Source organism: Alnus glutinosa, chromosome 5, assembly GCF_958979055.1.
Source record: "Alnus glutinosa chromosome 5, dhAlnGlut1.1, whole genome shotgun sequence".
Lineage (NCBI taxonomy): Eukaryota > Viridiplantae > Streptophyta > Magnoliopsida > Fagales > Betulaceae > Alnus > Alnus glutinosa.
In genome coordinates, this window is record NC_084890.1 from 8,077,317 (window position 1) to 8,089,876 (window position 12,560).

Genomic DNA, 12,560 nt, shown 5'->3' on the forward strand with positions numbered 1-12,560 from the left:
AATGACTCATCTACCCTCCTCTAGGGTTCCTCTGCTGCTAGAGACAACCAAAAACACGAAACCAGCGTGTTCTGCAGCGAAAATCAGAGGGAGGACTGCTTTTTGGCTTCTGATTGGGCGTTCTGGCGGGCTCTGCAAAAGCAGTTTCTGGGAAATTTCGATCGATCGACCTTTATTTCGATCGATCGACTTCGGGTAAAGTTTCGATCGATCGAATTTTAAGTTCGATCGATCGACTTTTCAGGATCTCCGAATTTCCAGTCATTTCCTTATGAAATTTGTCATTCCTCTCTTATTGTCCTAGAGAAACAGAAAACACAAAAACTAACCAAAACATTAGAAAATAACAAGGCTAAAGGTCTAACTAGTGCAAATCAAGGGGTCCAAATACACAATATTTGGCACTCATCACAATTAACAAAATTGAAACATTGGTGTTAGAATTGCAAATCGGTGACAACTTCATGGGGTAAATTGAAGTTTTCCCAAATGTTTAATATCTAAATCCTTACATGAGTACATTTAAATTCTTACACAAGTGTCATGAGAGCAAAACATTGCAAAAGTGAGTAGCTATAAGTAGGGGTGTAAACGAGCTGATCTTGAGCGGGTATTGCTTGTTCGAGATCGGCTCGTTTATGTTGATGTGAAGCTCGAGCTCGAGCTCGACACGAGCTTATATTTTGTGTGCGAGCTCGGCTCGCTATGGAAGATTTGCTGATCGAGCTCGAGCTCGATCATTTTGGTCGATCCCGAGCTCGAGTACTCGACTCGAATCAAATAATTTAAATTATTATTTTCTTTATTTTAGAGGAAAGATAAAAATAAAACAATAAAAAATAAACCAATTTTGAGCTAAGGTAGTAGAGAGAGAGACTCATGACTTTCTTGCAAGGCCCAGGTTCAATGTGGTACGAGCGGAGCATGAGAGGGAGCGCGTCCTCTGTCTTCTGCTTTACCGGAGCAGAGCAGAGCATAAATTGGAAGAGAGAAACACATAAGACATTGAAAGAAAAGGACTTCGAAGCCAAGAGAATCGCATAGAGAACAAACGTAGTGTGCGTACCTGAAAAATATGAGATCGAAAATGAGAAACGATGCCAGTTTTGTTAAGCAATAACGCCGTTTCCGATGAACCAGGGACATTGGGTTTTGCAAATAAGTTTCATTAGGTAGAAAAAAATAGGCGAAAGAAAAAGGAAAGAGTAAAAGGAGAAATGCAATTTGACATATGGAAGAATCAGGAAGATTGAGAAGAGTGCACGCGGCTCAATGTCTAAAGGCTTTAATTGCACTCACTGTGTGCGCATGGCTCGCTGCGTAGAAAAAAGAAAGAGCAATGCTTGCAATATTGAGCCACGCGCTAGTCATATCATTGAAGTCCGAGGGCAATGGAATTTCATCAAAAAATTTATTTGCGTCAAATATTACCCTTCACAAGCAGTTTATACCCATTTTGCCCTAAGCCTTAACGAGCAGTTCATACTGGTTTGGCGATTTTGATTGTTCAAGGGTATTTGAGGCAAAGAAGTTTCTTGAAGAAATTACGTACACTGTCCTCAGTGATACGGCTGGTGCTTGACTTGATACTCATACTGCGACGCATGACTCAATACTGTGCATCGAATAAAGTGGATAATGGGCAGGAGCAAAAAGTGGAAAAAAAAAATGGTGGCACGCTCACTTTGAAACTTGAGCTTGGGCTGCTGATTTGAACATGAGGTGCATCTTTTTATTAATTATTTTTAATGAAAAGCATTTCATACCGTGAGAGTTGATGGCTTGAAGCCATAAAAACTTGAAAAGAACAAAAAAATAAAAAAAAAAAACTAGCTAGGTGTTCAAGTTTTATAGCTCACGTCTGCAATTGAAAGTACTCTAGTCTGATTCTTAGCTTGATTAGTGTCAAGAAGGTCTAAAAAAAAAGTGCTAGTGTCAAGAAGAAATTATCAAAGCACTTGAAGTCTTGGACTCTCAAATCCACATTTGCGTATATAAAAGTCATAATTATATGAAAATAGGGCCCAACACTAATTATTGAATATATTAAACTGAACTTTTGAAACTAGTGACAAATTCGATGCAATTTTTAGCCTTGATTATCTCTAATAAAATGACAGCCTTTTGGTTCTTTAAAATTTTAAGGTATATAATTAAAATTTTACACTGATTTATTTATAAATTTACTATTTAATAATAAAACCATCTATGTTGATTTTTATATATAGACCATTTTTCAAAATTAATTGTTGATGAATATATATTTTTTGTAACATATTTTAATTGTATGAAAATATATTATTATAGTTAAGATTATAAACAACAACAATGATTCATTAATTTTAATAAGTAAATTAACGCTAAGAGTAAAAAAATAAATTACAAGTTACATTTATATGAGTCAAATAATAATTAAAATTTGCTTAATTGTTTATTTCTTTTGTCATTTACATTTTTTTTTTAATATTTTTTATTTATTTTTTATTTTTTTTTGCCCCATCCTGAATCGAGATTCTAGCTCTGCCACTGCTCATATCAAATGAAAAATAGTAGATAATGGGCGAGATCAAATGGTGGAAAAAAAAATAGAATAAAATTGTGTAGTTTACTATTTCATTGTATAAAAATAAAAATAAAAATGCTAAAGCTCCTTCTAACGTCCTTCTGGATGATATAGATTTAATAAAAAAAAAGAATTATCTCAAATTATGACCTACGAAAATGCAATTTTTTAAGTAAAAAAATTAAATTCACGTCATTTAAAAGAATACCAAGAAGATACTAGAATAAGCTATAGCATTTTTTATATCCAAACAGTCAAGTTGCTACATACGTGAGGAGTTATTTTTGGATTTGACCAGTCAAGCCTAAACAAACCATGTTCTACCCTTAACTAGATGCACGGCAAGCCACATGGCCTCATAACACCCAAGTGTTACCCTAATTGACTTGCACTTCTTTTTTGTTTAATTATGTGATGAGTAATGTGAAAAATTATAGTTTTATATTTTATTTATATGGTAGTGTTAATTAATCTTTAAATTAATTTTTTTAAGAAAAAAAAAATTGAAGACTAATTAGCATTGGGACATCGGTTGAGTGGGATAGCAGTGTCTATATCATCTGACACATTTCACTATTTCATTTTTTTTTTCTATACCACTAGCAAAAACTTGTAATATTGAATTTACACTCATTATAACCATTTATACTTCTTTTTTTTCAAAAAATAAAAAATAAAAATTAAACCTACAATGCATTAATGATATAATTTAGTATTATAAATAATCAAAATTATAGTTTCACACGTTATGTTTTGAAATTAAGTATAACAGTTGTAAATATACTAAATACTACATTTTAACAAATATCATTATATGGACTTATATGTATAAGTATAATGAGTAGCATATATATATATATATAGTAATTTAATAAATATGTCTAAATGTCTAATTGTATATATAACTCTTTGTGAATTATGATACTACAATTCATAATCTTAATAATTGCATATTTAATAAATTAATATAGATATAAATATAATGATAGTATCATATAATCTAATTATTATCATATGATCTCTAACAAAAAATATTATCATTTGATCTTTGATCTTGAATTATGTGATATAACTTATAAGTATATTATATATAGCGGTTCTGTCAATTCATAAGTATTTGATTATAAAAAAAATAAAATGTAACAATAATCAATATAAATATTAAGTTAAAAATTAATAATGATAATTATTATATTTTCATATAGTCCTATATATCTAATGGTAATAATGCTTCTTTTTTAAGTCTAATGATAATTCTCAGATGATATAATTCATATCTAATGGTTATGTAGTACAAATGCACAATGTTAGATCATATGATCTAAATTTGAATAATAACACCTAAATTGTGATTATAATTAACACATTGGTAATTTTAATTGGACCAACCAACCGATCCTAATAATTTAATTTGGGATTATATGAATTACATTGTCATTATATATGAATAATATGATTAAGCACAAATGCATTATGTTATATCATATAATTAATGTATGTAATCTATATACTTAATAATTGTATCTAATACTCTAAATATTATTAATAATTATTAAATACTTAAAATCATACATCATACTTAATCAATGTATCTAAGTACCTACATACTTAATCATTGTATTTGTATACTTATATGACATTATGTGCTATAATTTATATTTATAATATATATATATATATATATATATATATATATATATATATATATATATATATATATATATATATATATATATATATATATATATATATATATATATACGAGTCGAGTCTTAATAAACGAGTCGATCATTATACGAGCGGGTTCACGAGCTTTAGTCGAGTCGAGTCGAGTTTATACGAGTTTGCATCGTTTAATAATCGAGTTTGATTTTCGTGTTCACGAGTAGCTCATTTAATAATCGATTCGAGTACGAGTCGAGTTTATTTGAGCCGATCTCGAGTAAGCTCACGAGTAACTCAGCTCGTTTACACCCCAAGCTATAAGACTATATAATTGTTTCGGAATGAATAAATTTATGTCTTCACAGTGAGGTTGAAAAGTGGTATTTTTTGAGCTACATTTGATATCAGCAAATGTCGCACAAATAAATTTTCACTAAATAGTGTATTAATTTGTCTTCCTATACTGGCAGATTAAGAACAAAATTAAGCATATGCACTCTTTTGTTGTACATTATATCTATAACTTTTTTAATGTTTTTCTCTCATGACACTAGTGTAAGAATTTAAATGTGCTCATGTATGAGCATTCCTAGTAGCCTCACCAAATTTTACTCACCAAAATAACTAAAAATTATTTTTTTCTATTCTGATGAGCCACTTTATTAAAATTCCCCCAGCAGCCTCACCATTTTAACTAGTCAATATTCACTATTCCATTTAAATAATAATTTTTTCATATTTCTTTATTTTTTCTCTATATAATATTTTTATAAAAAATCATTTATATACATGAAATAAGGACATTATCGTGTGAGAGATGGGAGATGAGAGAAGAAAATGAGAGAAAAAAAGGAAAAAAGTGTGCTAATCATGTGAGAGAGAAATGTGAAACAAAATTTGGTGAGTGGGTTGTTGAGTGAAAATGCCTGGTCTAATTTGACTAGTAATTTCAGTCATCAAATTTTTTTGGTTAAAATGGTGAGGCTGCTGGGAGTGGTTTTTAAGAGTTTTCATCAAATTAACTCACCAAAATAGCTAAAAAACTAATTTGGTGAGGCTACTAAAAATGCTCTTAGGATTTAGATATTAAACTTTTTGTTAGAAAATAATTTTTATATATGGCATTGAGTTTTTAATGTTAAATATTACGTAAATATATTTATCGATCACTATCAAACACAATGAATCAAGCACGTGACTTCTCAACTAGTATCTCATATAAAGCATCATGCTTAAATAGTCATGAATACACAAAAGCTTATTCAGCTAAATTTATAAAATAAAACAGAAAGTATTTGACATTGCACCAAGGAATTAAAATCTAAAAATGAATTAAAAGAACATAATTCAATAGCATATGAAATCCACCCGAAACACAAAATAAATTCTTAGTTAAGACATTGCTCCTTTTCAATCTAATTTTCTACAACCTTACATTTCTTTTATTTTGTCGTCTCCACTTATTTGGTTTTTAGGAAAACTTACAATTCTTATTTACGACAGCCTTATTTTGGTTGATTAACTTGTATAAATTAGGAGAATACAGGAAACATCATGGAGCAAAAAAAAAAAATAATAACAATAGGCTTTCAGTTCAAAAATCGCGGGAATCAACCCAGCCCAATGTGCAACCTTATTAGTTGTATTAAACTTCATTCATAGAACATACGGTATCTGATATTTTGTTCGATCCCCTCTTTGTCGAAATTAAATCCCTAACCCTAGCTGCGACTGCGAATCATCTCTGCTTCCTCTAACCAAGCAACACAGAAACCCGATGTTGATGATGGCCAAAGAATTGCCTGAAGACTTGGTGATACAGATTCTCGTATGGCTTCCGGTCGTCTCTCTCTTGCGATTCAAGTCCGTCTGCAAATCCTGGTACGCTCTCATCACAAACCAAAACTTCATTACAAAACACCTCCTACACAACAAGAACATCAACACCCAGCTTCTCCTTAAAACGCGCGACAAGACCACCGAAGATTATGTTGTATCCACGATTTCTTATGAAACTCTCCAAGTATCCCTTACACATCCTCTACCTCCACTGTGTCTTGGGATCGACAAGATATCAATTTTTGTCGTGGGTTCTTGCAATGGTCTCGTTTGTCTCCATGATTACCGTTCTGTTATATGGAACCCTGCAACTAAAGAAACAAAGATTGTCCCCAAATCAAACCTGTCCCGTATTGTCCCCGCTGGCTATCTCACCAGAATTGACGGTATGTCATTTGGTTTTGATGTTAAAACTAATGACTACAAGATAATCAGCTTTGTTAGTATCTATGATCCTTGGTGTGAGTCTTATGACCCTTACAAACGGGGTGTCATACACCAAAAAGAGGTATACAGCTTAAGAGCCGATTCTTGGAGAAAAGTTGATGGACCCTCTTGTTTTCTTTCTACTTGTCATATAGGTTCGGGAACATACATCAATGGAATGACTTCTTGGCTGGCATATGAAAATGATTGTGAGTTATTTGTTTTGTCATTTGACATGAGCGATGAGGTATTCCTAAAAACACCACTTCCAGATAATACTTATAGAGAGGGCGGGGAAGAACTTTTCGTGTTGAATGAATTGATTGTCATCGCTTTTCCTCATGAACAATACTTATACTCTGAACTTATCTATGATATATGGTTGTTGCTTAAAGTCGGTATTAAGGACTCCTGGACTAGGCTTTTCACTATTGGACCATTTATACAAATTAACGATATAGGATGGCCAGGGCCATTAGGATTTTGGAAGAATGACACCATGCTCATTGTAAAATCTGACGGACAACTGGCCTTATATGACCCCTCTTCCAAACAAATAACTAATCTCCAAATTCATGGAGACATAATGTGCTTGCAGTTGGTTACGTACATGGAGACCCTAGTTTCTGTCAAGAGAGGAAATGAATTTGAAGAGCAAGACAATTGTTGACAAGGCTTGAGGGCTCATCTTTCTATATCTCTTCCAAGTGTGTTTCAGGCAGCATGTGTACGCTGAGATAATATTTTCTGCTTATTCTTGTCAAATCATGTCTTTCTCAAATATTTATACTCTTACATTTTACCCGTATTTCTTTTGGAGCAATTGTGAGAGATTTTTATGGTTAAAGAAGCAATTGTACAAGGGTTCTGCTCATGATTTTTATTTTACTTATCATGAGGAATTGTCTTTTCACTGTTCCATATGTTTACTATTTATTATATATATTGATATTTCTTTCCATGTACTTCATAGCAATATACTCTTGAAGAGGTGTTTTGGTACTTAGGTCTGGTTGATGGGGCCAGTGGACATAATTGTCAAAATTGAGCTCTTTGTGAGTTTTCCCTTATCTTCATAAACTCTAATTCCTAAAATTATCTTGGCTTTTTAATGATGACATTTATTGAGAGTTTTATATTGAAAAATTGAAATTTCACTCTAAAAAAGGCTTTTAACTACTTTTTTTTTCCTATGAACTATATGGAGTAAAAGTTATAAGGGCTATTAATCTTTAAAGTCAGTATAGACGTTTTAAGTGTAATAGGTAATGCCGGTTGCTGTAAAAGGTTGTTCTGCTAGCTGAAATAACAAAATGTTTTCAGGGTTTCTTCTTAGTCTCCATTCCAATCAATTGGCGAATTTTCATAACCCCCCTCCCCAGGTTTAAACATTGTTTATTACTTTAGGAACTTAGGTGGATTTTGAGGGGTCACTAGGGAATAGGTAAATGGGATGTTATACCCTATGTGCTAATCATTTTGACTTTAGGATGATTAGAATGTTTATATTAAGATGCTTGTAGGGAAGAAGGTACTTTAAAATCTAGTCTTCTGTGGTACTTAACACATAGTGAATAATAACTTTGCATACAATGTGATGCTAGTCAATAGAAGCTAGAAATCAGCAATTGGTTTCAAGAGTAAAAGGTAAAAGTATGCTAATAGTCCTTGAGGCTGAAGCATTTTCTTTTTGGTTGGTGAACATGTAATTTCCATTACAGGCTTGCCAAAGGTTATTTAGATACTATAAGTATGATTTTTTTTTTTTTTTTTAATCGTAAAAAAAGTTCCCTCTCACCACGTCAGCACCTTGAGAATTGGTTTGGTCCTTTCTCCTGCATGTGACGGCGCGTAACGCCCAGAATTCTCATCGGAGTTGGAGGAAATTGATCGCCCAGGTCTGTGTCCTTCCATTTTGATCTTTTTTTTTTTTTGGATTTGTTAGTATTGATTGGGGTTTAGTTCATGAGTCGGGTGGTTATGGCGAAAAGGACTAGTCGAGGAAGAGGCAGGGGATGAGGTAGGGGAAGAGGTAGGGGGTTGGAGGTGTCGAATGGGAAAAATGACACGGTTGAGGCTGATGTTGATTCTGGTTTGGAACGGGATCAATCGGGGGATGAGGATGATGCGATATCGGGGGATTGAGGGAACATGAGAAGGAATTGGAAATTGATCAGTGTTCTGTGGGTAATCGCTCTTTAGAAATTGATCAATGTTCTTTGGAAAATCATGAGGAGGAATTGGAGATTGATCATTGTTCTTTGGAAAATCATTCTTTGCCGGAAGAAGATGATTTTGATGAGCCCTTTTAAGGAATGAATGATCCTACTATTATTCATAATCCTGATTTCCAAAATGAGGTCTTGAAGGATGATCCTCCTTTACCTGTGGATGCGAAGCAGGAACAACCTGTTCATGTTGAATGGAGTGGTTTGTTCAAATCAGAGAAATCTATGGGATCTCTTGATTATATTACTCCCGTTTCCTCTTGAGGGGAAGGTGTTTGTCTCACCCCCAGTCGCTGCGGTTGAGGAAGGTGAATCTAGATGGAATTCCAGTCTTGTGGGACAGTTCTTGGATAAAGCTTTGCCGTTCTTTCTTGTCAAGAAATATGTCCAATTGATGTGGAAACAATATGGGGATGTAGAGGTGTTTTCGGTGGAAAACGGAATGTTCATCTTTAGGTTTGCGGATGTGGCTAGCTGTGATGAAGTTTTTGAGTCCAAATTATGGTATGTGGCTAATAAGCCCTTGATAATTAGAAAATGGACTCCTGGAATGCAGGTTTTGAAGCTAACTATGTCTTCCATTCCCATATGGGTGAAGTTTATGCATCTCCCTTTGGAATATTGGACTAAAACTTGCCTTAGTCATGTGGCAAGTGGGGTTGGTAAACCTCTATATGCTGACCGGCGCTGGGATATGCTCGGGTTCTTGTGGAGATTGATGCAAATTCGGTTTGCCCAAAGGAGATTTTCATTAGTAGGGCTAATGGAACTAATCTTAGTATTGGGGTGGAATACCCTTGGCTGCCACCAAAGTGCTCTGGATGTGGTGGTTTTGGGCATGCCACTTATGTTTGTCCGAATACTAAGAAGGAGAATAAGGTGTGGATGCCAAAGAAAATATTTCACGATATTCTCTGAAAGGGCAGACTAATGGTAAGCTGGTTGTTCAGAAGGTGCAGCCTATTAAAGCTTTTGATCGAGCTATCAGTAGGCCCCCTACAGTTGCAACCAGGATGTCTCCTTGTTTATGGAGGAAATCTCCAATCAGGGTGTCTCCTGGTTCAGGACCATCGAAAGTAAAGTCCAGGCAGCAGGAGAGTTGATCTTCTTTGCCCTTTAAAGTGCTTGGGGATTCTGGGTTGAAGAAAGCGCTGGAGGAGGAGTTGCCCCGAGGTCTCCTACTACATTTCGAGAGGTGTTTGAGAGTGCTTTATCCTCTAGGGACAAGGGGAAGGGGGGCATGGGTGATCAAGGAGATGGGGGTTTTGTTGAGAGGGGATTCTCTCCTACCTATTTTTATGAAGATATTAGTTTGGAATGTAAGGGGTTTAAATAACCCCTTCAAACAAAGAGAGATTAGGAAGATGCTGAGAAGATTGAAAATATCTCTTTTTTGTCTTGTTGAAACACGTGTGAAGTTTGATAAAGCTGATGCTATTAAGGAATTTCTTGTTCCTGGTTGGGATTGGTTTCACAATTACAGTACTCACTATATCTTGGATCTGCTGGGATCCGAATGCTCTTTCTATATCTTTGATTTCTATTCATGAGCAATCTATTTCATGCAGGGTTACAACTCAAGGCAGGGGTCCATGGATGTTCTCTGGTATCTATGGATCCATTAATGGAATGGATAGAAGGAGACTGTGGAGGGAATTGGATACTGTTCATGCTAGTGTGGGTACTTGTCCTTGGCTTGTAGCTGGTGACTTTAATGTCATCAGGTTCCATGATGAGAAGTGGGGTAAAGCTGGATTTTCTTGTTATGAAATGGACTTTATTGGTTGCATTAACAGATTGGAGATTGATGACTTGGCTTTTACTGGTATGTTACATACATGGTCTAATAAGCAAGTAGGGGAAGATTTTGTTTCTAAAAGCTGGATAGAGTCATGTCTAATTTAGATTGGCTGTCCAGTTTTGTTAATACTTCAGTAGACTTCCTTGAAGGAGGAGTTTCTGGTCATTCCCCAGCTCTTATTTCGGTGGAGGAATATGTTAGTTTCGGGCCCTAGCCTTTCAAATTTTTTAATTTTTGGGCAGACCACCCGCAGTTTTTAGATTGGTTTAAGGAGAGCTGGTCTGCTGAGATTTCTGGTTTTTCTATGTTCCAGCTTTATTCCAAGTTGAAGGCTACTAAAGGGGTTTTGAAAGTAAAGAATAAGGTTTTTTTTGGTGGTTTGAGTCACAGAGTTGATAAGGCTCGTCTAGCCCTTGCTACTGCCCAGGCTCAGTTCTTGGCTTCACATGGATCGGTTAGTTGTCATCTCAAGGAGATGGAGTGTCTTCATGAATTTGTTTCTATCTCTAATGCAGAAGAGAAGTTTTTGAAACAAAAATCAAGGAGTTTTTTGTTGAACTTGGGAGATGGGAATAATGGCTATTTTCACAGGGCTGTTAAGGTTCGGAACTCTCTAAACTTGTGAAATCTCTAAAGGGGAATGATGGGAGGTTGATTGAAGATAAGTTGGAAATTAAGGAGGCTGTAATTCAGTTCTACCAAAAACTTTTTGGGGAGTCTTTTCATTCTTTCTCTTCTCATAATGCGGGTAGAATTTCTGAGCTCATTCATAGGAAATTCTCTCCTGTTGCACCTTGGGGATGACTGCTCCTATCTCTAGGGATGAGGTGAGAAAGACTTTTTTCTATGAACAGGAATAAAGCCCCGGGTCCAGATGGGTTCTCGGCTGGGTTCTCTCATGAAGCGTGGGAGGTGGTTGGGGAGGATGTGATTATTGCAGTCCAGGAATTTTTCTTAACTGGGAGGATGCTTAAAGAAATGAATGCTACTATTATTACCCTTGTTCCCCAAAAAAAGAATCCTTCTTCCATGTGTGAATATAGACCCATCTCATGTTGTAATGTGGTTTATAAATGTATAACAAAGATCTTAGCAAACTGCTTGAGAGCTGGGTTGGAGGATATTATTAGTCTCAATCAAGGAGCGTTCATTCCTCATAGGAGCATTGCAGAAAATATTTTGCTTGCTCAAGATATTGTTAGTGACTACCATAAGTCTAGTGGGCGGCCTAGATGTGCTTTGAAGGTTGATTTAACGAAGGCTTATGATTCAGTGAACTGGCCTTTTGTTCTCCACTGTTTGAAGTGTTTTGGGGCTCCGGGGAGGTATGTTGGTTGGATTAGGGAATGTTTCACCAATCCCAGGTTTACTATTGCTTTAAATGGCTCCTTGGTGGGTTATTTTCTAGGAAAAAAAGGGCTGAGGTAGGGAGATCCATTATCTCCTTACCTCTTTGTCATTGCTATGGAGGTTCTTTCCTTGCTTCTTCAAGAGGCTGCTGCTACAGATCCTAGATTTGGGTTTCATCCTTGGTGTAAGTCTATTGGCCTCACCGACTTATGTTTTGCTGATGACCTCTTTATAGTTTCTGCTGCCACTACAGAATCTATTCAAGTTATTCAAGGAGTTTTGAGTGAATTTGAGGAGTTGTCTGGTCTAAAATAACAACTTTGTTATGCTAAACTTTATCTGAAAAAAAATTCTGCTAAGCTCATCTATGTAGAGGATTTCAGCCTCTTTCAGTTTGATGTCACTTTTGTAGGATTCTCAAATTCTTGAAATAGTCACTTTCTTGTTATATATTTATTAATTTCTTCCTGTTTTGGTTTTTTTTTTTTGTTTTTGTGCGAGTTGCCTTGATTATATGAATCCTAGGTTGTAGAAAACTTCTTTCAATGAAATTTGTGGTAGAAATTGTAGAATCGTGTCTGTTTTCTTGTTAGCTAAATTACTTAAAACTCTGACTAGATGTGTATAGGCCATCTTGTATTCATGAATTTGGCGGGATAAAGCTTGAAAAGAATTGATGGGTGTAGGC

General features: G+C 35.0%; 1 protein-coding gene across 1 annotated transcript; it reads left to right on the forward strand.

Annotated features, from left to right (window-relative positions):
• Positions 1-5,789: 5,789 nt before the first annotated feature.
• LOC133869562 (uncharacterized) lies at positions 5,790-12,265 on the forward strand. Its single transcript, XM_062306596.1, has 2 exons — positions 5,790-6,109; positions 10,290-12,265. Exons 1-2 carry the CDS (start codon positions 6,006-6,008, stop codon positions 10,624-10,626), a joined length of 441 nt encoding a protein of 146 aa, XP_062162580.1. The 5' UTR covers positions 5,790-6,005; the 3' UTR covers positions 10,627-12,265.
• Positions 12,266-12,560: the final 295 nt, after the last annotated feature.

Bases quoted from the DNA above. Each gene is read 5' to 3' on its own strand.
- LOC133869562 (XM_062306596.1), top strand. From the start codon at position 6,006: ATGTTGATGATGGCCAAAGAATTGCCTGAAGACTTGGTGATACAGATT. The intron at 6,110-10,289 runs GTACGCTCTCAT...TATTTCATGCAG, and splicing joins AAGTCCGTCTGCAAATCCTG to GGTTACAACTCAAGGCAGGG.